Source organism: Gorilla gorilla, chromosome 13 (assembly GCF_029281585.2).
Source record: "Gorilla gorilla gorilla isolate KB3781 chromosome 13, NHGRI_mGorGor1-v2.1_pri, whole genome shotgun sequence".
In the NCBI taxonomy this organism is placed as follows: domain Eukaryota; kingdom Metazoa; phylum Chordata; class Mammalia; order Primates; family Hominidae; genus Gorilla; species Gorilla gorilla.
In genome coordinates, this window is record NC_073237.2 from 27676832 (window position 1) to 27701783 (window position 24952).

General features: G+C 39.3%; 1 protein-coding gene across 4 annotated transcripts in view; it reads right to left on the reverse strand.

Moving 5' to 3' along the window:
* The window catches only part of UNC13B (unc-13 homolog B), a 243295-nt gene that overhangs the window by 108386 nt on the left and 109957 nt on the right, over positions 1–24952 (reverse strand). For all 4 annotated transcript variants that reach the window (XM_063696260.1, XM_031014608.2, XM_031014607.2 and 1 more), the window contains exon 8: positions 1738–1972. In XM_063696260.1, the coding sequence (XP_063552330.1) occupies positions 1738–1972 (235 nt within the window). The remainder of the gene's footprint in view (positions 1–1737; positions 1973–24952) is intronic.

Sequence of the window (24952 nt, forward strand, 5' to 3'; positions counted from 1 at the left end):
AGGTATCACTCCAGATATTATTAATTACAAAGGAGAAGAGGAAACTTTACACTGGAGAAATACGGCATATACCAAAATATTTAACCATGAGATCAAACTAAACATCACCAATAATAAGACAAAGTATGTGCTTCCTGAATGCATGTGAAGGAAACATCCAGCATTTTTGCCAAAAACGTTTAACCTGATTCTAAACATGAAGAAACAATCAGACAAAATCAAACGAAGGGGCATTCTCAAAACAACTGGCCTGCACTCTTCAAAAAAAAATGTGTCTTAGGCCAGGCACGGCGGCTCACGCCTGTAATTCCATTTGGGAAGCAGAGGAAGGCGTATCGTTTGAGGCCAGGAGATGGAGACCAGCTTGACCAACATGGTGAAACCCCGTCTCTACCAAAAATACAAAAATTAGCCAGGCATGGTGGCGTGCACCTGTAGTCTCAGCTACTCGGGAGGCTGAGGCACGAGAATCACTTGAACCGGGGATGCTGAGGTTGCAGTGAGCTGAGATCACGCCACTGCACTCCAGCCTGGGAGAAAGAGTGAGACTCTGTCTCAAAAAAAAAAAAAAAAAAAGCTTCTTAAAAGACCAAAAAAACAAGGTAATGAAATTTTTGCTAAATTAAAGGAGGCTAAGGAAACATGAAAACCAAATGCAATGCATCACGGTTCTGGATTGGATCCTGGACCAGAAAGGAACAAATATACATACAGAACATTATGGAAATAACTGGGGAAATTTAAATATGGTCTAAACATTAGGTAATAACATTGCATCATTAAACTTCTTGAGTGTGATCATGATATTGAGGTTATATAAGATAAAGTTCTTTTTCTTAGGAGTAACATGCTGAAATACTTTCTGATGAAGTAACACAATATCTGCAACTTATTTTTAAGTGGTTCAGAGAAAATGTATGTGTATATGAATACATATTAGGGAGAATGAGATAAAGTAAATGTGGTAAAATGTTAACACAACTGGTAAATCTAGGCAACATGAATATGGGTTTTCATTGAATTATGTCTCCAAATTTTCTTTAAGTCTGAAATTTTTTTTAATCTTAGGGCAGGGGAGAGCACATATGTATGTATTTGCTTTTATACTCATAAATATATGACAATAGTCTATGGAAGGACACATAAGAAACAACAGTAGGAAGGGAATTATGAAACAGGAAGAAGATGGGGTGGAGGAAGGTTAAGTGTGGGTGGGAAACTCTTTATGCTGTATCGACATTTTTAAACCACATAACTGTTTTATATATTTAAGAAATAAAATAAATTAAAACAAAGTTCTAGTAAAAATACTTAATCTGCTATAAGAAATCATATTGGTTTTCTTCTAAAGTTCCCAGGGAAATATTTAGGCAAGAAGGACTATCCAATCTGTGATTTTTTCTGTTTTTAATCTTGGTGAAGGGTATAACAAACTCACTGAGTCAGGAAGTGGGGCAGATACACCCCAAGTGGGACCACCCTGATCAGTTGAGAATCACTGATCATGAAGAGAAGTATTCCTTATGGCAATATATAAACATAAAATTCCTTATGGCAATGTATAAACATGTGGAAGAAAAAAAAGACTAATGATCTACACAAAATGACTGTAGTTTGGCCCATGATACTGCTACACTTACGCTACCTCTTCAGGTTAAAGCATCCAAATTCTTCTTGCCAATTGCATCATGAGACCTGGATATTAGGAAGAGAAAGTACTTTGTGCCCAATACCCACCTGATAGCCCGCCGCTCTGGATAATCAAGGTCATAACTTTGCATAGAGTCATTACAAGAGTCCCGGGAACTGCCTTGAAGTAGCAGCTGCTGTGGCGATCGCACCGGCACAGGGAACTGGTGCACAGAAGCATTGGGCTGGGAAGTTGTATGGTAAGGAGGTGGGAAGCTGTTGCTGGTCTCACTGCGATAGTCACTATCTCGGTCATCGACGGCACTATCAGGGTCTTCAAAAGCTATGGAATAAGCACATTCAATCAAAGCACTCCAGCTTTATTTAGTTCTTCAGAAATATTTCTGCTTCTAACTTAGTAGTAACAAGTCTGGACCTTGAGAACAAAAGCAAGCTGAGCTTCACATGAGCCCAGTGACGACCTCAGAGCCATGAGCAGAACTGTCTCAATTAATACCCACAAGTCTCTCTTCCTTATCATATGAGATATATACTTAGTTTAATTTTAGTGCTTATTCTTAGAGGAGCTCCAGGTTGCATTTTCCCACTGTAGCATTCTTTGGAATTCTGCTTCTCCAACTATCATAACCATAATTAAAAACTGCTTTTAAATGTCACAAATACAGTCTGGTCCTCTGTTATTAAAGAAAGGGGAAGGGAGCAGAGGTTTAAAAAAATTAGCTTTTTCATATCTTGGGGAAAAAAAACCCCAAAACTTTTGTTTAACGTTGTCTTGGTGTTTTCAGACTTTTAAACATATGGATTGAACCAAATAAGCAGGTCTAACATCAGAAGCTGGTCCTGGAAATCAGGAAGGTCACAGCCAAGGCCTGGAAATCAAGTCAAGGGCTCTAGATGCAGCTGAGAACAGCAGCACTCTTACTGTGCTGCTGCAGTGTTGGCTTTTCCTAACAATTCCTGTCAAGCACCTACACCCTAGGCTCACAATTCCCATCCAGAGGATGGGCTGAGAGAAGAAAAAACTTATGCACTGCCAATGGGATCTTGCTGACAATGCAGCCAAGTTTATCTAACGGCAGTGACTACAATTTCATAGAATTATTTCTGCCCTTCAGACCAGCACCTGACAGGCTACAGTTTTTTTGTTAAAGTTAACTAAAAAGACCACGCTTACAAATCATCGCTGTGCTTGGAAAGGGAGCTCAACCTAAGAGTGCTTTGAAGCCTGTTTTACAGAGAGGAAGTCGTATCTGACACCATACCCTTATGTGTATGATTAACAGGGTTCCACGTGTCCTTTCTTGACAAGTTCCTATTTGGCTTACAATGAGGAAAAGGAATGTTCACCATCCCAAAATGGAGATACTTTTAGCAGAAAATGAACTCATGTTAGTAATTTTAAAAGATTATCTTGGGGCCGGGTGCGGTGGCTCACGCCTGTAATCCCAGCACTTTGGGAGGCCGAGGCAGGTGGATCACCTGAGGTCAGGAGTTCAAGACCAGCCTGGCCAACATGGTGGAACCCCATCTCTATAAAAATACAAAAATTAGCCAGGCATGATGGCAGGTGCCTGTAATCCTAACTATTAGGGAGGCTTAGGTGGAAGAATCACTTGAACCCAGGGGGTGGAGGTTGCAGTGAGCTAAGATCATGCCATTGCACTCCAGCCTGGGTGACAGAGCAAGGCTCTGTCTCAAAAAAAAAAAAAAAAAAGATAATCTTGTAGCAATGTGGGCAGTGGAAACCTCCTGAAGACCGTAAGATTAGGCTTTTACAATTGCTCAGGCAGGAGATAAGGACCTGCATCTATACAGTGGAAACAGAAAAGAGTTAATGAACTAGAAAAAGAAAATTCCAGACAGAATTGTAAAACATGGGGCCATATTGAAGATAATAGGGAAATGACCCCTTGGCTTCTGTTAGACAACTTGGTAGATAAGAATTCCACTAAAAGAGACAGAGCACAAACATGTGGGTTTTATAGGTAAGGAAGAAAATCTGAGCATTGGACTCTCAATAACATTTGTGGGTACAGATGGGAGACAGGGGTAAGATGATCTTATGAGCTTTTCCTATTTGAGTTTATGGTTACATGTGAACATAAAAAAGGAGAGGAGAGGGATTAGAACTCCAGGAGGAAAAATATCAACATGAGAAAGAAGCTAATGTTCAAATGGTCAGGAACAAGTATTAGTAATACTTGACATTTGGAGCAAGTAGTCCACTGACCAGGGCAGGAGCAGCAAAGCTTGAAAACAAAAGCAAACAAGAGGGATGCAAAGCATTCTGCTTACAAAGCATTCTGATGACATATTAGGAAAAAGAGACTTTGGAAGCACTGTTTTTAGCCCTTGATGCATCTGTTGTTCTGAAGACAAGAAAAATAGGACCCAGAGACAAAACCATATGCCACTCAGACTTAATTCTTTCTGAACCCACAGAAAGAGCAAGTCTGTAGAAGTCAGTGCTGGACTATTCATGCATACAGATGAAGGGGCAGAGGCAACAAAGGAGACAAAACCAGAGGTCTACTAAACTCTGGCAGGAAAAGTATTAGCACATAACCCAGAGAAACAAGATTCAGTCTCCAAGGAGGCAACTGCGACAGACAATCCTATCACTTTTGAGGCCAGAGAGGGCAGCTCAGCCAGAGTTAGAAGCCCACAACCCAAATCCACAGGTTTTACTTTCTCCCTGCATGTGACCTATTACTCCTAAATAATAGTCTGCTTTTTGTTTATTTTGCTAGGCTAAACAGAGATACTCTACAACTTTACTAAAGGCTAACAACATTTCTACACTAAAGAAATAAAGGGCAAATATTAAGAAACAAAGCATCCATGGAAAGAAGAGGTTGGGAGTAGAAGAGAATATGAAAAGCAGGAGAGGGCAAGAGAGAGAATATACTAAGGAATAAAGTGAGACAAAGGAGAGAAACAGAAAAAAGTAGTGAGAGGCAATCACCTCCAGTTTTCCTAAAAAGTAAACCTCCTGGCACCAAGCCTGATTAGAAACTAAAAAGGGAAATTCAGGAAAATATGTAACACTTCAATTTGAATTAAGTAACTGTGTTTTTAATGTGTCACTGACGATCTGTTACTGACTCCATAATCTATCCCACAGCACCATGTCGGCTAGACAAGAAAAGCCCTGGCTTTACAGAGAGAAACTGAGTGCAGGTTTGGTTGGCTCAGCCTAAGAAGGAACTAGAGAGCCAGTTTGAGGGTAAAAGTTGAAAAGCCCCTGGTAAAGTCTACTTGAAAGATGGAAAATTAAAAGGCTGGGAACACCTACTCACTCAAATATTCACTGAGTGCCTACATATCCAAAGCTAAACAACACAGAAGACTCAGAATATAGAGTGAGTCTAATAGGAGACAGAATATATAGATACAAATATTGAATTGCTATACAAGGCAGTTAGTACAAACCAAGTGCTATGAATTAAAAGTAAAATCACTTCCTGATAGGGTAACTAAGGAAGCTTTAAGGAGGAGATGGCTTTGAAGAACTGGTTCATTTTTAATAGGTGAAGATTGGAGGCAGAAGGGAAATATCTTCTAGAATTTGGATAAAAGCAGTGGCATGATGAAAGGCCCAGTGGTAGGAAAGGCTATATATTTTTGAGAAACTATTTTGTAGTTCATTTGATAGGTAAATAAAAAGACATAGAGGAAATGATGGAAATTAAAAACCTGCAAAAGTAGGCTGGGAAGGTCATCTAACCTGGGGCAAACAAAGATGGGTCTCCAAGCACACAGCAGGCACTCAAACAAAATCCAGTGAAATACAGAAAAATGAGGCCCTCTAGTATGTGGTATTCCTGGATTGAGTCTTGGATTGGTCTTTAAATCCACAGCACACCTATTAATAGAACTTCAGCAACCAAAGAAAGGAAAGAAAATTCATTCACATTTTTTTCATGGCTTAGTTGCTTTTTCTACTTGAAAACCTTAACTTACCTGAGCTCTGTTAACCCGTTTATGCCTGAGGTTGCAATTTATGCTTGAGGTCACCTACTGCTTGGCGATGACCTTGAGCAGTAGGATATAAATAATTCCCACAGGCTTAGAGTTCCAATAATGGAACACTAGGCATAAATGGGTCAAGCTGCTTTTGAGTACTTTCCTAATAGCAGAAGTACTCAGGATTCAAATCACAGAAAGCACAGACTTCCTGAGAAATTCCAGTGACAGGACAAAGTTTGGCCCGTCTTAGTACCTACTGGATACCTAATCACTGAGACTCAACCAGATCCCGTGAGATGGGTAACACAACCAGTAATGTCAGCCTAGGGCTACATGTTTTGCCACAAAGAACTGGCTGCCCACTCTCTAAGCTCTAGAACAAAGGTGGCCTTAGCTGGGCTGCTTCAGGGAAAGCCAAGCCATGTCCTCAGCCTCTTGTTTCCTTAACAAAAGCAGGTTTTTGGCTGAAATGGCATTCACAATTTGCTAGACCAATAAACCGAAGACAGCAGTCTGTTCTGCATATCCTCCTAGTCAAGAAAATCAGCCAAATCAGAATGCACACCAATTACCTTGACTCTAGTTCATCCTAGAATGAGCCTTCTCCTTCTGGTCACTGCACTCCTTAGCCAAAGGGACCAAAGGAGAAGGCCACACTAGGGGGCTGATGCTACTACTTGCCTCTGGGGAATAAAAATTAGGAGATCTTGTCAGGATTATGACTGGGACTTTGGTTTGAAATTTGTAACACACATAAACACACACAAAGTCGTCAAGAAACCAGGCTGAAAGGATATAACAGTCCACCACAGGTCACTGTCTCCCGAGATTTAAGTAGAAGAGGAGAGGGAAATGGAAGTCTATGCATGAATATCCAGCTTCACAGTTCAGAGGGAGTATGTACTTTGTGGGTAAGACCAAGAAAATGATAAGAAATTTCAATTCTTACGTACTCTGTTGTTCTCCCCAGCCCAAATAGGTCCAGTGACCTAAGAAAACCACAAAGAAGCAGCAGATAATTTTTGAAAATACTTTTTTGAAGGAATTCAAAAGTCATTTCCCCATCTCAGCAATTATTATGTGCCTTACCTTACTCAAGCCTACCTCACTTGTACTCTACTAACTTTACATAACATACAGAGTTTCTGCCTTCTACCAAATGTGAGACAAATTTACAAAGTATTCTTGTTCTCTGCCTTTCACTATAGAGAGAGACTAACAACAACCCAAAAAACCCACAGAACAACAACAACAAAAAATTACTTCTTCCATATTGTTTTAAGCCCCCTTCTGGTCTAGGTCTCTCTCAGAACACCATCATTTAGGAGCTCATATGTCTTTCCTTTGTCAAAATAAGAAAAATTAGATCTCTGTCTCTAAGAAATCCTTCCTTGTCTCTGTGTTCACCAAACCTGAGCCCATCACAATAAATCTACGAGAAGCTAAGCCCTGATACCATGGGTAAGGGAGTAATTCCCTTGTCTGGGAGCGAAGATAGTCAATTTTGCTGCTCTCTACTGAAAGTTAAAAGGTCAAAGAATGGCAATGTTTATCTCTTAAGAAATTTATCTTCTAATTAAGCTCCCAGACTCCCTTACCCATGGTATCAGGGCTTAGCTTCTCATAGACTTATTGTGATAGGCTCAGGTTTGGTGAACGCAGAGACAAGGAAGGGTTTCTTAGAGACAGAGATCTAATTTTTCTTATTTTGACAAAGGAAAGACATATGAGCTCCTAAATGATGATGTTCTGAGAGAGACCTAGACCAGAAGGGGGCTTAAAACAATATGTAATAAACCACTCTAACCTATTGGGTCCTTAAAGAGAGCCACTTCTTCTGAATTACCTATAAATTTTTAATAAAATCCACTAAAACACAGAAGCTTTGAAGGACAGGAGAAAATTGAAAATATTTTTTATTCATTTTTCAAAATCAAAAATCCACTATTAATTAAGTCCTATCCCATACCCAAATTGAATTTCAGGAAACTAATTGTGATAAAGAAATCATTAAAAATAGGCCTTTAATCTCAAGAAACAACAAGTAAATAGCTTCATAATTAAGAATATGGGTTTTTTATTTTTTGAGACAGAGTCTCACTCTATCAGCCAGGTTGGAGTGCGGTGACACGATCTCGGCTCACTGCAACCTCTGTCCCCAGGTTCAAGTGATTCTTTTGCCTCAGGCTCCCAAGAAGCTGGGATTACAGGCGCCCACCAACACGCCTGGCTAATTTTTGTATTTTCAGTAGAGACAGGGTTTCACCATGTTGGCCAGGCTGGCCTCGAACTCCTAACCTCCAGTGATCCACCCGCCTCAGCCTCCCAAAGTGCTGGGATTACAGGAGTGAGCCACCACGCTCAGCCAAGAATATGGGTTTTAAAGTCAACATTCAGTTCTTCTGGCTCTGCGATTTACTAGCTATATGATCTTGAGAAAGTTATTACAGATATTTCCTCATCTGTAATATAAGAATAATAATAACACAAGTGTCACTGGGTTATTGTAAAGATCATACAGGAAAAAATATGTAAAATGCTAGGCACAGTCCCTGGAAGATGGTGAGCAACTAGCATTTGTTGTTATTTTGTCATGTTACCAGGTTTTTGCTTGCCTTACAGAGTCCTAATAAATAAGAAGCAGAAAAAAAAACACAACTCCTAGAATTGCACCCTCTGACAGTCCCAAGGTCTGCTAAGGAATCTTCAATGTGGGGTCCACAAGGCCCACAAACTGGTTCTGAGTGTGTGACACCCTTGAAAGTCTACAGTAAGACTCGAAATTCTAGGAACATCATATGATGCCAACCCAGGCTGTTTTCAGTACTTGAGCTAATCCTCAATCCTGGGCACACGGGACTACTAATCAATCACAGACTTTAATTTAGTGATACCCTCACAATCAATTTTCTTCCTAGGCGCTTACTTTATTCCAACCACCTATGTCTCTTCTTCTCACCTCTCAGAAAGGATATGTTGGCTTAGTGTGCCATTTTAAAATTGTAATAATTTATTTCACTTTCTAACCATGGGGGGAGGGGAGGCAAAAAAAAACTCTCCTGTAGAACAGTTGCCATAGCAACTGCTAGAGGGTAATTACTTCATTTCTTTTAAAAAGAAAATGGAAAAAAAAAATCACATAGAACCTCAGAATATGTCTATCAACTTAGATTGCTCCAGGCAAGTGACAATGCTGTTTCTCACCACAACTGTGAGCCCAAAGAAGCCTTTCTCTGCAGGACACTGCCCCTCATCTTTGAGCACCCCACAGCAGTTTCTTATACATAAAAGTTCTCAGTAAATATCTACTGTACTAATAAATTGAATGAATAATCTGATCCCATCTACTGGGCCCATCTCTAATGCATGAAAAAACAAGTCATGTTCTCTGACAAGCCAGCTCCATATTCTCACCACTTTAGCTCAGAACCATCATAAGATAAATTACACCAGTTTAAATAAGCAAGTTTCCTTCCCTATCCCAAAAATGCATTAAAACACATAACTAGCCAGCAGAACAATTACTGAGGATAGTTAGGTTTTGCTAGGCATTAGTACTGAGAAAAGGAAGGGGAAAATGTCCCAGGAAAAGGAAATTATGCATGCAAAGGCATGTTCAGTGAGCTGAAAATAGTTCCAGAATATCTAGAGTGAGAGGCTGCAGAGTTATGAAAGAACCTAATGACTATGGGTCTTAGGTAATGTTTAGAAATCAAGTAATATTAAGGATTTGGAATTACCTGGAGGGCAACACAGAGCTATCAGAGCTTTTAAGAGGGGAAAGACAGGATCAGATTTGCCATTTTAGAAAGAGAACAGTGGAACAGTGTGGCCAATGGTGGTTGGTTGGGTAGAAAGGACTGGTGATTCATAGGGAGGAGGTGTCAGGGAGGCTCGTAAGGAGAATGGCACACTCATCTGTTGATAGCCTGGACTAGGGAAGTGGCAGAGTGGGTAGAGAGAAGGGGATAGATTCATAAGATATTCTGGAGGGAAAATCAATAGCGTTTAATGAGTAAATAAAATGTGGAAAGGAGGATTAAATAATATTGCTTAGGTTTTTAGCTTGAGCTACTGGATGAATGTGACATCATTCACCGAGAAAAAAATACAACGTGGGGGCAGGCTGAAGGAGATGATTAAATCAAGGTTAGGTATATTGACTCTGAGATATCTATGGAACATCTCAAATGAACATGGCCAGTAGACAGCTAGATATACGGGTGTGGAGCTCAGGAAAGAGATGTGGAACAGACTTGGAAGTTTTCAGACTATATGTTCCAATAAGGGCAGGGATTTTTCTGCTTTGTTCTTTTGCTGTATCCTCAGCACCTGATAATGCATGGCATAATGTAAAAGTTCAACAAATATTTACAAATGAGTATAAATAAAAATGCAAGTAATTAAAAACACTAAGGCAGAGTGCAGGTCAAGAAAAAAAGACTATATGAAGCGGGGGAACCCTAAGGAACAATCACATTTAAAAAGCAGACAGAAATTTTAAAAAGAAGAAGAAAAAGAGGAAAAGAAGGAGGAGGAGGAAGAGGAACAATTGACAATCCAAAGCGTCAGTGAGGCTGTGGAGCAACTGGAACTCTTGTACATTGTTAGCGAGAATGCACAGTGAAGTCGGGCACGGTGGCTCTTGCCTGTAATCCCAGCACTTTGGGAGGTTGAGGTGGGCAGATCACCTGAGGTCAGGAGTTCGAGACTAGCCTGGCCAACATGGTGAAACCTGTCTCTACTAAAAATACAAAAATTAGCCAGGCATGGCGATGGGCACCTGTAATCCCAGCTACTCGGGAGACTGAGGCAGGAGAATCACTTGAACCCAGGAGCTGGTTGTTGCAGTGAGCCGTGATCATGCCAATGCACTCCAGCCTAGGCAACAGATTAAGACTCCAACTCAAAAAAAAAAAAAAAAAAAAGAAAGAAAGAAAGAAAAAGAAATGAAACTAACTCTAAAGGAAAGATAATTTATGACAACTTATAACAAGTTCAAAAACAGGCAAAACCAAAAAGTTAGCTGGGCATGGTGGTGCATGCTTGTGGTCCCAGCTACATGGGAGGCTGAGGCAGGACAACTCACAGAATTCAAGGAAACATTTACTTATGTTTACCCATCTATGGTAGAGGATATTACAAAGGACATAGTTGAACCGCCACATGAAGAAATACACAGAACAAGGTCTGGAAGGGTCCTGGGCACAGGAGCTTCTGCCCTGTGGATGTGGGATGCACCACCCTCCCAGCACACGGATGTGTTTGCCAACACAGAGGCTCCGAAAATCCACAGTTTGGGGATTTTTATGTAGGCTTTATCATATAGACACAATCTATTATAAGTAGTATTAGTGGTATTATTTTTTGTAGAAACAGGGCCTCACTATGTTGTCCAGGCTGGTCTCAAGCTTCTGGAGTCATCCTCCTGCTTCAGCCTCCCAAAGTGCTGGGATTACAGACAGGAGCCACTGTGCCTGACCTGGCATGATCAATTATTAACTCAATCTCCAGTTCCTCTCCCTTTCATGAAGGAAAGGGAATGGGGCTAAAATTTCCAGGCTTCTTGGGAGGCCAAGGTGGGTGGATCATTTGAGGTCAGGAGTTCGAGACCAGCCTGGCCAACATGGTGAAACCTCTTCTCTACTAAAAATACAAAAATTAGCCAAGCATGGTGGCAGGCACCTGTAATCCCAGCTACTTGGGAGGCTAAGGCAGGAGAATCGCTTGAACTTGGGAGGTGGAGGTTGCAGTGAGCCAAGATCACAGCCACTGCACTCCAGCCTGGGTGACAGAGTGAGACTCCATCTCAAAAAAAAAAAAAAAAAAGTTCCAAGCTTCCAAACATGGCTTGGTCTTTCTGATAACTGGCTCCTATGTGGAAGCCCATCAAGAGTCCCTCATTAGAACAACAGACATTCCTAGTATCCATAAAATTCTAAGGGATAAGGGATTAGGAGCTCTGTGTCAGGAACCAGAGACAAAGACCAAAATATATGTTTCTTATTATAAAATCACAGTATCACAGCCCCCAGTGGTAATGGCATTGTATTTACAATGTTAAAAATTCTCTAGAAATACGGGAGTATAGCAAGTACACCTCATGTCCAAAACCACCAAACTCCCAATACTTTGAAATCAAAAACCACAGGACCATTCTTAAAATTCCTCTTTATTTCCCATGTCCAATCAGTCAACAAACTTAGTAGTTAATTCTGCTGAAATCTCCTTCCTTTTGTGCTTTCCTTGAAGATTTAACTATCCTTATCAAGAAACTTATTACCTTATGAATTATTAGAGATTACAGAATTATTCTGAATTATTACAGATATTTGACTGGACTTTTTAAAAATTTGTTTTTAGAAACCGGGTCTTGCCCTGTCACCCATGCTGGAGTGCAGTGACAATCATGGCTCATTGCGGCCTCAACCAATCCTCCTACCCTAGCCTCCTGAGAAGCTGGGACTACAGGCACGTGCCATCACACTCGACTAATTTTTGTTTTCTGTAGAGATGGGGTCTCACCATGTTGCCCAGGCTGGTCTCAAACTCCCAAGCTCAAGCAATCCACCTGCCTCAGGCTCCCAAAGTGCTGGGATTACAGGAGTGAACCATGTGCCTGGCCATCTTTTAATTTTAATAATTACTTGAGGCTCTTGTTTAGAATGTAAATTTTAAACTCTACTCACAGAGATTCTAATTCAAAGGGCTTTTTAACAAGAAACTTGGTGACTCTCATGCCAATGATTCTTGAATTACATTGCGAAAAACACAGCTATAGAATTTCCTATATGAAAAAGCCACAGTCTCTCAGACAGAAGAATAATACTCCTGTGCTAACGGAGGAAGAAGGCAGCCAGACCCCCTATCCTACTGAGCCTGAAGAAAAGTTCAATGTCATCATACAGTGAAAAAATTCTAGCAGTTCTAAGATGAAAGTACATCCTCTTTCCTAGAAGGTAAATCTCTGCACTTATCCCCATCCCCTAGGCTGGCTGACTAGGCTAAAGCAACACACTCACAGGCTTCTTCTTCTGCACATTTTATCTTGTTTCTAGTGGAAAATGTAAGAAATCAGAAATAGTCACATTAAAAAGTAAGGTCTACAATTATCAAACAAAACACCCCCAGGCAACTGTTACACCACCCATTAGTAGTCCAGTACTGGCTAATGTTTCCACGACATTAAAATGATGGAATACTTAAGCCCCAGACTCCATGTGAACAGCCATCTGTCTAGGCAATGATAGGAACTCACCTATCAACTACTAAATTGTAGTAATTACCAGGTATCTCATAAGGACCATAAACTCAAACACTAGAAATTATTCTCTTCCCTTTTTCTAGACAGTTGATTAGGTAAGTACTGTAGAACTTCTCTTTCTATGGAAAACAGTAGTAAAGAACCTATAATTAAGGAAAACACTTCAAATCTAACATTGGAGAATAACAAAAAACTATTCACCAACGTTACTTGTGATATAGATAGAAAAATCCAAAATGAAATACAAGCAAATCAAGCCTAGCATTATAGTAAAAGAATAATTCACCATAACCAAGTAGGTTATATTTTAGAAAGGCAAAGATGATTTATTAATAGAAACTGATTAATGCATTCATTATATTAATAAGTCAAAGAAAAATATCCATGAATAATTGGTTAAGTACTATTAATGCATTTTGAAATGTTCAACATCCACTAATATTTTTAAATATGCAAGCTCTACTGAAGTATAAGATAGAGAAAAATATACAAATCATAACCGTACTGCTCAACGTTTTTGTTTTTTTGGTTTTTTTGAGACAGAGTCTTGCTCTGTCAACCAGGCTGGAGTGCAGTGACATGATCTCAGCTCACTGTAACCTCTGCCTCCCGGGTTCAGGCAATTCTCCTGCCTCAGCCTCCCAAGTAGCTGGACTACAGGCTACAGTCGCATGCCACCACGCCTGGCTAATTTTTGTATTTTTAGTAGAGATGGGATTTCACCATGTTGGCCAGGCTTGTCTCAAACTCCTGACCTCAAGTGATCCCCCGGCCTCGGCCTCCCAAAGTTCTGGGATTACAGGCGTGAAACACCACGCCCGGCCTGTACTGCTCAATGAATACTGTGAACACACTCAGGTAACCAGCACACAGATCAAGAAACAGCATTCCCAGGACCCAGCAAAACTCTTCCTACTCCTTTTCAGTAGCTACCAGCTTTTGAACTAGCTGTTCACGCTGCCTATCACACTCTTTCCCCAGAGAGCCACGTTAATTCCCTCACCGATTTCAACTCTATTGAAATGTCACCTTCTCATGTGGCCAATACTCAGAATTCTATTTAAAATTGCAACTCAACTCCAATTCTAGCATTACCAACTGCTTTTCACTCTTTTATTGGTCCACTCTCTAACATCCTATATTATTTCCTTATTATGTTAATTGTCTATTTCTTCCCACCCAGGATCTTTGTTTTGCTCTCTGATACATCCCAAACACCTAGAACAAAACCTGGAATGTAAGTGTCAAAAAAATGCTTGTAGAAGAAAGTAACAAAAGGAAAAGAGGAGAGGGGGTGAAGAGGTGGGTGTGGGGCACGGTGTTGTTGAGTGGGCCAGTGAGGCTAAATGTGAAAATAAGTACCAGCAGCAAAAATATAAATAGGTAAAATATTTTTATACAATTTGACAGTGTCTAACAAAATTGTAAATGTATATATTCTTTAACCCAATGATTCCACTTATAGAAATGCATTTATTCAACTAATATTTATTGGGCAAAGGTACTATGGATACACAGATAAGCATATTAATAAATCAAAGGAAAATACCTATGAACAATGGGTATACTCATGAAATGTATGGCCTAAAGAAGGAAACAAATATTAATCAAATAATCATACGAACTGAGAAAGTGCTATAGAGGAAAGATACATACTATGTAATAGAGGATGGGAGATTCATTTGAACATGTTTACCAAAAAAAGTGTATAAAGTTGCTCCCTATAGTATTGTGTTTTAGCAGCAAAAACTGGGGAATAATCCAAATGTCTACAAATCGGGGAAAAAATTTTAAATTATAGTATACTCAAACTATGGAATACGCCTGGCATCAATATCATCAATCTTCAATGTGCAACTACAATTTACAGGAAATACAAAGTACAGAAGAGTGTGTTAAGCTAAACTTATAGGAATGTTTTGAGCAAAATCCAGAATGTAAAAAACTCTGTAAGTCAAACAAAACCATATAGTCAAATGGCCTGATTTCTTCAATAAACAAATTGTAAGGAAAAAAAAGCAAGAGACGGAGGGGGAATCCATAGAATAAAAAATAATTGTAAGACATGATCAGGCATGGTGGCTCACACCTGTAATCCCATCACTTTGGGAGACTGAGGCAGGCAGATCACCTGAGGTCAGGAGTTCGAGACCAGCCTGGCCAACATGGTGAAATCCCATCTCTACTAAAAATACAAAAAAAATTATCCGGGTGTGGTGGCATGTGCCTGTAGTCCTAGCTACTCAGGAGGCTAAAGCAGGAGAATCTCTTGATCCCAGGAGACAGAGGTTGCAGTGAGCCGAGATCACAGCCACTGCACTCCAGCCTGGGTGACAGAGTGAGACTATCCCAAAAACAAAACAAAACAAAACAAACAAAAAAAATCGTAAGACATATCAAAAAGAGAAAACAAGCAAAAACAAACTCTAGTGTTTAAAGATACATACTTGGGTGACAACATATAAAGAACAAGAAGAGAGTAATTATTATAAAAGTTGGGATAGTAGGTACTTTTAGGGAAGAGGGGGTTGTGATTGGGAAGAGGCATATGGAGGCTTTCTGGGGTGGTTGGCAAAGGTCTATCTTTTACCTACCTTATACTAATACATTTAAACATTTGTTTTATAAAGTTGTCTATATATCTGTGTTATATTCTACCATTAAAAAGATTTTTAATGCAGCAAACTGCTCACATCACGATAATCACTGCTATCTAATTGTTTCATTCCTCTGCATAAAGTCATCAAAGGTTCCCCCTTGCCTTCAAGATAAAATATAAACAGCTTGCTATGGCATTCAAGCCCTTTGTGATATGAGTTCTCTGTGTCTCTCTGGCCTCATCTGACCCTTCCGCACTCTTCTTATTCCCTCCACCGAAGCCATCAAGAATTTTCAACTTGCAGTACCCCAAGGTACCTTAAGTCATGCTTTTTCATCTTAGTGTCCTTGTACTATGAAGTCTTTTCTCCTTCTTCACTTAACTGTCTGCTACTCATCCTTTAAGACTCAATGTATGCCAAGGATCTGGGGAGAGGTAGAAATGAACAGGTAAACTACAGAAGATTTTTAGGGCAGTGCAACTATTCTATACTATAAGGGTGGATATGTGTCATTACACATTTGTCAAAATCCATAGAATGTACAATACAAAGAGAGAACCATAATGTAAACTACAGACTTTGTTTGAGATATCATTTCCTCTGGGAAGCAGTTCCTAACCATCCCAAATTTGTATTACATTCTCTTTCTCTTTATTCCTTGAATATCAAGTACTTACGTTCCCATTCACTTATCAAATGGTACTACTTATGTTTCTTCCTCTCTGGACTTGAGCTCCCTGAGGTCAGGGACTTTCATCCCTCTCTCTCTCTCTTTTTTTTTTTTTTGAGACAGTCTCTCACTCCCAGGCTCGAGTGCAGTGGTGTGATCTCAGCTCACTGCAACATCTGCCCCTAGGGTTCAAGCAATTCTCCTACCTCTGCCTCTCGAGTAGCTGCGATTACAGGAGAGTGCCACCATGCCCAGCTAATTTTTTTTTTTTTTTTTTTTTTTTTTTTTGAGATAGAGTCTTGCTCTGTCACCAGACTGGAGTGCAGTGGCGTGATCTCGGCTCACCGCAACCTCCGTCTCCCAGGTTCAAGCAATTCCCCTGCCTCAGCCTCCTGAGTAGCTGGGACTACAGGAGCACGCCACCACGCCCAGCTAATTTTTTGTATTTTTTAGTAGAGACAGGGTTTCACCATGTTGGTCAGGATGGTCTCAATCTCCTGACCTCGTGATCCACCTGCCTCAGCCTCCCAATGAAACCTCTAACAAGAAGCCATCAGATGACCATGCTTTTATGGTAATAACCGACCTTTATGCATATACAACACACACTGTACTCAGCATAGACACCTAAGTGTTGCTAGAAAATGAAACTTTGATACATTAATCTGACATTTTTAACATGGTTAATTGTGTGTAATTGTAATTGAACATAAATTATAATAAGTTGATGTAATGACTGCAATTAACCACCTCAAATTTCTTTTTAGAGGAAGCCAGGATAGAAATAAATAAATGAGTCAGAAGACTACAATTAACATTATTTTTATCAGCCAAACCATATTGTAATAGTTTCTCTCTTTTCTTTTTAGTTTGCCAGCACCTATAATTAGCATCAATATCAGCTGCTTCCACCGATACCACATATCTAGTGTAAAACTCATCACCCACCCTTACTGACAGTCCTAGACCCATTGCACTGCCTTACCACTAAAATAATACTCCCTGTGCACTCACTCTAAGGAGTCCATAACTAGTATATTTTCGTGTCTCTCAGAGTCTTAGTCCTAGACTGGAGGTACCAGAAGCTATACCCTGTCTGATCCTTTACTTCCCACTCCCCAGTGGGATAAGGTAATAGGCAAAAGAATGTTCCAGCCAGTAAGAGATACCTTGACCAGGACGTGGGGAGTGGGGTGAGGTGGAGTATGTTACCTTTTGAACCCTTTCTTCCTACTTTTCATTTATCCTACTATGAATAATCTCTCCTTTCAAACTTTACATTGCAAATAACTTCTTCAAAAGTCATCTCTAAACTCATCTTTTCTAGAATGCCTTCCTGAACAAACTTTATACCATTCTCAACCATTTGCTTCTTCTTCTGTCACCTCAGCACTTTCCTACTTCCACAATATTATCATTGAAAATGAAATCAAAGGATTACCCAAAATTAACATGTAAGCAGAAAGACAGAAGTTAAACCAGAGGAAGAACTTTGACCAGGACACTAAACAAAAGGCCCAGTTATCAAGACCTCTTTTTGGGGAATCAGAAATTCAGAGGGCCCAGATGGTAGAGGAGAAAAAGACAGGCTAAGCAGGCAAGCAGAAAGGAGACTCAGTGAATCATGGTACAGGAACTGTTTGCCTATGGCTATCCTCAGTGTGCCATCTCTGCAATATAATTTTGTAGGAAGGATGACTATTCCTAAAAGCTAAGGAAAGATGAAGCACTCTCATACTTTGTAAGTGGGAATATAAATAGTACAGCCTCCATAGTGGGCAATTTTGTAATATATTTCAAAATTCAAATGCATTGTTAAATGTACAATGCTTTGGCCCAGCAATCCCACTTTTAGCTATTCATCCAACAGAGATATTCACACATGTATAAAATTATCTATGTAAAATATCAATTTCAGTATTGTAACTGCAAATACTGGAAGCAACTTAAATGTACATTAATAGCAATTCTAATCCTAGTATATACCCAAAAGAACTGACAACAGCTATTCAAATACTTGTACACTGTTGTTCATAGCAGCACTATTCACAATAGCCAAAAGTGGTTTTAAAAAAAACCATATTTCATCAACTATGAATGGATAAACAAAATATGGTATATCTGTACAATGAATTAGTATTCAGCCACAAGATGGGATAAAGGACTGATACATGCCACAATGGTGAATGCACCTCAAAAACATTATGCTGCTAAATAAACCAGTCACAAAAGGCCTAATACTATATGATTCCATTTATGTGAAATATCGAGAATGGGTAAATCCATAGAGACAGAAAGTAAATCAGTGGTTGCCAGGGGTGAGGGGTGGAGAGAATGGAGAGTGAGAGTTTAATGGGTATGAGGTCTCCTTTGAGGGGGATAAAAATGTTTTGGAACTAGACAGGTAATGGTTCTACAATTTATGAATGTACTAAATGTCACTAAATTATATATTTAAAATGGTTTATTTTATGCTACATGAATTTCACCTCAATTTTTAAAATGTCCATTATTATGAACCTGTTCCCTACATGTAGTCATACATATTATATGATAAAAAGCAAGACACTAAACACAGTTCATAGCATACTACCATTCATGGGGGTGGGGGAATATATATTTATATGTTTGTGAATGCATAAACTCTTTCTAGAGAAATCCACAGTAAATGGCAGTAGTGGTTACCTCTGGGTAGAAACTGTATGGCTAAAGGACAGGGTACAGAAAAAAAGCTGTTTTTCATAGCATACATTTTTATATCGAATTTTGTACCTTACGCACATGTTTCCTTTCAAAAAATAAAATAAAATGGGGAAAATATCCTACTTATAAGATAAACAAGAATCAGCTACCTATGGAACTCCAGAATGATTAGGATGCTTTAATGCAAGAGCCAATACAGGAGGCTCAGAAAAAAAAAAAAAGTGGCAAAAAGGTAGAAGAAGGTGGCAAAAGAAGTATATGACCTGGGGACCTATGCCTTCTGGGATTTTAAAAATGAGAAGGAGAAATAGAGGACATTGAAGAAATGGATGAATCTGCAGAGTGGAGGCCAGCTGGTCATGCAATCCTATTTTCCTGCAGGGCATGTGGTCCTGGGTAAATAAGTAAAAAGTAATCATAAGGCTCTTCTGCTTCCAGTGTTCAAAGAAACAGGTCTTCCATCACAGCAACAAAATTTTAGCCACCAAAATTTTAAGTGGCTCAAAACTTTCAATTCTACGACACATTTAAACAGAGAGAAGGTGATAGATGATAATGAGGACTCTACGTATCTGGAGTAAAAGAAAGAAAAGGCTCCCAAAGAAATGAATCTGCCAAACTGGGCGAGCCCTGTACATCTTGGCTTTTTGAAGGCCAACAACAACAAGAGGATTCATTTCCTCTGGCAGATTAGCAAGCACAGCTATGACATCACTGTACTCTAAGCCAGTGTGTCCTGCATCTTTGTAATCCTCTCCTCATTCTTTTCATTTATACTACTGTGAACAATCTCTCATTTCAATGAACACATCTCGATTAGTTCTTTCAAAAGTAATTTCTAAACATATGTTTCTGGAAAGCCTTCTTGAACAAACTTTATGCCATTCTTAACCATTTATTTATTCCTTTGCCACCTCGGGACTTTCCTTCTTTCCATGGTATTACTGTGTACCCATTGAGGTTACTTTCCATGGTATTACTGTGTACACAATGTGAATATGTAATTATAAATTACATATTCAAGTTGCTGTCTTTGTATATTTACCTCTTCGGACTTGAGTCTAGGTTGTGATTCAGATCTTTTGATTGTTTTTGCATTCTCCCATTAATTCTTTCCTAGCCTCTGCAAATATACTCCCTGGTTTACATAGCTACTCACTAAGAACAAGAACCCCCCGAGAAAATATAAAAGCCTTTGCAAAGGAGAAAATGAAAAGCTCTATAATGGATAAGCTCCCTTGTACTTCAGGGCTCTGGATTTCTTTTCTGTAATGCTGAAGTCTCAAAGCTTCACAGGAAAAATTAGGAAAAGTATGACAGTTCTCTGTCTGGCATCTGCTTCAATGTCATTTCTACTAGGGATACCCATGAGCATTCTAATGCTTATAAATTACCTTACAATATAGCCAACAAAGCTTTAGCTATTGCCAAACTCACGTCTCAATCGCCTGAATATGAGTCTAGTAGTCACAATTACAGAAGCTTCCTAGCAATCTACAAGCTCTGGAGAAAGTAAATTTCCAACCCAAAGAAAAAGGATGCCATCTTCCAGAAAATACTGCAAATTACACTCTTATTCAATGATCGTTACTTTTTTTCTCCTTTTTTTTTTTCCTCTAAAGGCTAAATTGTCTTTCCCTAAAACCTGGATGGGATGAGGTCCCTCAGGGGCAAACAACCAAGCATCACTCCCTGAGTACCTAACATATCAGATAGCAAAACTAAGAAACCAAAGACTATGTCCCTACACTTGCAATTCACCAGTCCCATATGAGGGAAAACACTGTCACTCAGGGAGCATGATAAATCTAAGAAAAACTTCTGAGTACATTACTAAACTATACTAAAGGATAATGATGAGTGGTAGACTGATGGGTATTAGTTTCATTATTATGCTCTAAAACCATTGTATTTTACATTTATTCTTTTGTAATTCAGACAAAAAGAACAATTTGGCCTTTGTGGGAGGGAAAACAATTATCATTGAAAGATACTGCATAATTAAATTTTTTACTCATTTTTTAAAAATAAAAATTAAAATGTTGGGGGAATATACACGAAACTGTGAAGACTAGTTATCCTGGAGTGGAATAGAGGGGGAAATTGAAGAGTACTTTCACTTTCTATATTACACATTTCTGAATCATTTGAAGACTTTTATAGTACACATGTTACGTATTTCTATTTTTTACAAAGTTTAAAATAAGAAAGGGACTCAGTATGTTGGAAGAGGAAAAAAATAACTCTTCACAACACCACAAAAAGTGACCACAACGAATTCAAAATTAGTAAGGAAACTAACATATTCTATGGACATAAACTGCAGAAGTTCTTGACCCAGGAATAAATGTGTGAAAGTCATTCTAGGAGGGTGAGTGCAGACAGAGGAAACATTTCTATTGTATTCAAGGCCAGGATTTTGGGAAACAGATCTTTGCTATGGAAAGCAACAGGGAAAATAAAATAAACCATCTATTCCCTATGCCTTTTTTTTTTTTTTGAGACAGGCTCTCACTCTGTCACCCAGGCTGGAGTGCAGTGGCATAATCTTGGCTCATTGCAGTCTCAACTTCCTGGGCTGAAGTGATCCTCCCGCTTCAGCCTCCCAAGTAGCTGGGACTACAGGCACACACCACCACACCAGGCTAATTTTTGTATTTTTTGTAGAGATCGGGTTTCATCATGTTGCTCAGGCTGGTCTCGAACTCCTGAGCTCAAATAACCTGCCCACTTCAGCCTCCCAAAGTGCTGGGATTACAGGCACAAGCCATTGCACCTAGCCCCTGTGGCTTTTAAATAAATCCTTAGAACACAATGAGAACCCAAAAAAGACACTGATCAAGAAGTATTCAAATCTCAACTATAAGTTAGCTGTGGACATTTTATTGTAGTATTTGGTACTCTAAAACCAATTCAGGCCGGGCACAGTGGCTCACTGTAATCCCAGCATTTTGGGAGGCTGAGGCAGGCAGATCATTTGATGTCAGGAGTTCAAGACCAGCCTAGTCAACATTGTGAAACGCTGTCTCTATTAAAACTACAAAAATTAGCCATGTATGGTTGCAGGCGCCTGTAATCCCAGCTACTCAGGAGGTTGAGGAAAGGGAATCACTTGAACCCAGGAGGCGGAGGTCACAGTGAGCCGAGATCACACCACCACGCTCCAACCTGGGCAACAAAGCGAGACTCCATCTCAGAATAAATGAATGAATGAATGAATGAGTAAATAAAACCAATTCAAAGGATGGAAAGAATAATCAAAAGATCTCTCTGATGTATATACCTGTATATTCGAACAGCAGTAAAACCTCTCGAATGATTCACAAGAAAATGCTAACGATGATTACCTCTGGGGAGAAGACCCAAGTGGCTGGGGAATAGGAACAGGAGGGAGACTTTTTACTACACTCCCTTTAATATTTTAAAACTCCTATACAAAGTATATTACCTATTCAATAAATGAATTAATTTTAATTAAAACAAAGGGCAGTAGCCACGTAAGAAAAGCACATATTTCTGAATGGCAAATTATATCCCATGAGATTTTTGCCACCACACGGTGGTGGTATAGCGGAAAGAACACAGACATTTGAGTCAAGCCGACCAAAGTTTTAACTCTAGTTTACCCATTTCCTAGAAACAAGTGATGCAGAAAAAGATAACTGGTTGGGAGACTTGGGAGAAAAAAAGACTCTGAGCTGCTCTTCACAATACCATGCAAAGTGGCCATCAAGAATTCATAACTTTATCCAGCCAAGGTAAAGAAAAGAAAAAAAAAGAATTCAAAACTAACAAGAAAACCAATACATTCTACAACTTTAAATCACAAATGACTTTGAGAGTGCAGAATTTTAACCTAGAGGACACTGAACAAAAAGCTCCAAACCCATGATATCTGTTGAAGTATGATTTCACAGTATGACAAAAAATGATTGGGAAAGTTATGGAGCTGGACATCTCTTTTATGGGGGAGCACTGCAATTTGGATGCAGCCAAAGGCCAGCTGGTGTAGGGACTAAATAGCCCACTCACAGGGCCCTGAATTTAAGTGAACAGCATACATATTATATTATGGCTTCAAGAAGTGGATACATTTATAATTAAACCCAAGGTAGCAATGTCCCAGAGGAACCTGGGCATCAGGAGAGAGTTCAATAATCTCTCAGGTCTCCCACGATTATCTTTGGCATTTGTCCCCCAAATTTCATTGTGGGGCATTCTTTATGAAGGCTGTCAGAAGTCCTAGCAGGCCGTCCTAATGTCTCCAAAGGGCCTGCCACAGAATAAGAACATGTCATTATAAGGGGATACAGAGGACAGATTTTCTGAGTTCTGTCCCTTCAAAATTCAATTATGGTGAGATATTCTGGTTCTCTTTAAGGCATTATTAGGAACATGGATTAATCTACTATATGCTCTTGAATCTGTAAGACATGCAAATTCTTGACTGGGTGCAGTGGCTCACACCTGTAATCTCAGCAGTTTGGGAGGCTAAGGCAGAGGATAGCTTGAGGCCAGGAGTTTGAGACCAGCCTGGGCAACATAGTGAGACCCCCATTTCTACAAAAAAAGAAAAGAAAAGAATGCTAGTACTAGTTGAGAGTGCGAGGCCACAAAGCTCTCTAAGAGATATATCTCCTGATAGGCAGGGGTTATCAGTATGGTGGCTACTATCATACGGAAAATAAGTAATACAGATACAGATTTCTAGCTGACCCCACTTGGGTCAGCTCCCTCTGGCTGTGGTGGGTCCAGAATAAAAGAAAGGTATCCTGGACCAAAAACGAGTGGACAACATTTCCTGTTCTACTTAAAGTCTATAAGACCCAACTACGAAAGCAAGTCCTAGCCTCCATTGAGAGGCGGCCAACACAGCCCACAGGCCTAAAGCTAGTCTTGTTTCTGGTAGGTGTGAAAATGAGACTAAGAGAAGCACTGGCAATACCTGCCTAGAGTTTCGTTTGTGGTTGATTTTAGTTGGGGATTATACCATCATCACTTGTAGAGCAGGCAGGAACCTAATCTTCCAAGTGGGGAATACCTAGTTACATATACAGAATGACCCATTTCTCTGCCTCCCCTAACAGGTAGAATATTAGAAATAAGACAGGTAATAGAGAGGCAGTGAACAGTTTTAGATGGAGACCAAGAATAATAAGAGGCTATAAGAGCAGTATTTGAATATGGTGCACACTAGGAATATGAGTATCAGGTCTAATGGCTGAAAACTAGTGGAAAGCACTGAAAACCTACTGCTTGCCATCTAAGAATCAACAAATATCAACGCAATGGACACTAGGACCAGGACATTTGACAGTAAGAGCTGAAAATGAGGAAAGGTAAGTAATTTTATTAAACATGCCTCTTTTGGATATGCTGGTAAAAGAAATTCTTTTGAAGTTTGTGGTGGTCAAATAATTTGTCACAACCCAGCAACTAAGCAGTATATTACTGACAATGCTTCTGAATGTTTGGTCACTTGTTATTCATGATGTGACTCACATCCAACTGTTCTGAACTGATTCATTCTTCAAGAAAATTTTTAAACAATATGTTGGGTTATGCCATTTTACTAATTTAAAAGAATGATTCATACTCAGGACATTTTGGTTTATGATTTGTATAGATCACTAATTATAGGCAATACTGTAAGAAAACCAGTGAAACAAACCCTTAATAGATAACCAGAAAAATCTCTTTGAAACTCCAAGGTGGGCTATATCTCAAGCAAAAGTTCAAGCTATCTTTTAGATCACAATACATATAGAAATAACATAGACCCCAGAAGCTTTTTGTTTCAGACATGGTAAGTGGTTAAGGAAGGCTTTAGGGGTATCATTAATAAAAGGTACACTGCAACTCTAAAAGCTACTTGGAATTTTCAGTGAAGGAATCACTGGTATTGTTGAACTAAACTATTTCAATCTCAACAATAAATTATCATTCAACTAAGTCTCAAATTCAAACTAAAAAAGTGAATCTACAATAACTTGCTTCTGTATTGTCAGGCTTGGGTCATTTTAAAATATTTATCCCTTTTAAAATTATTATAAAACAAATGCATGTTCTTTGGAGGAAATCTGGAAAGTACAATAA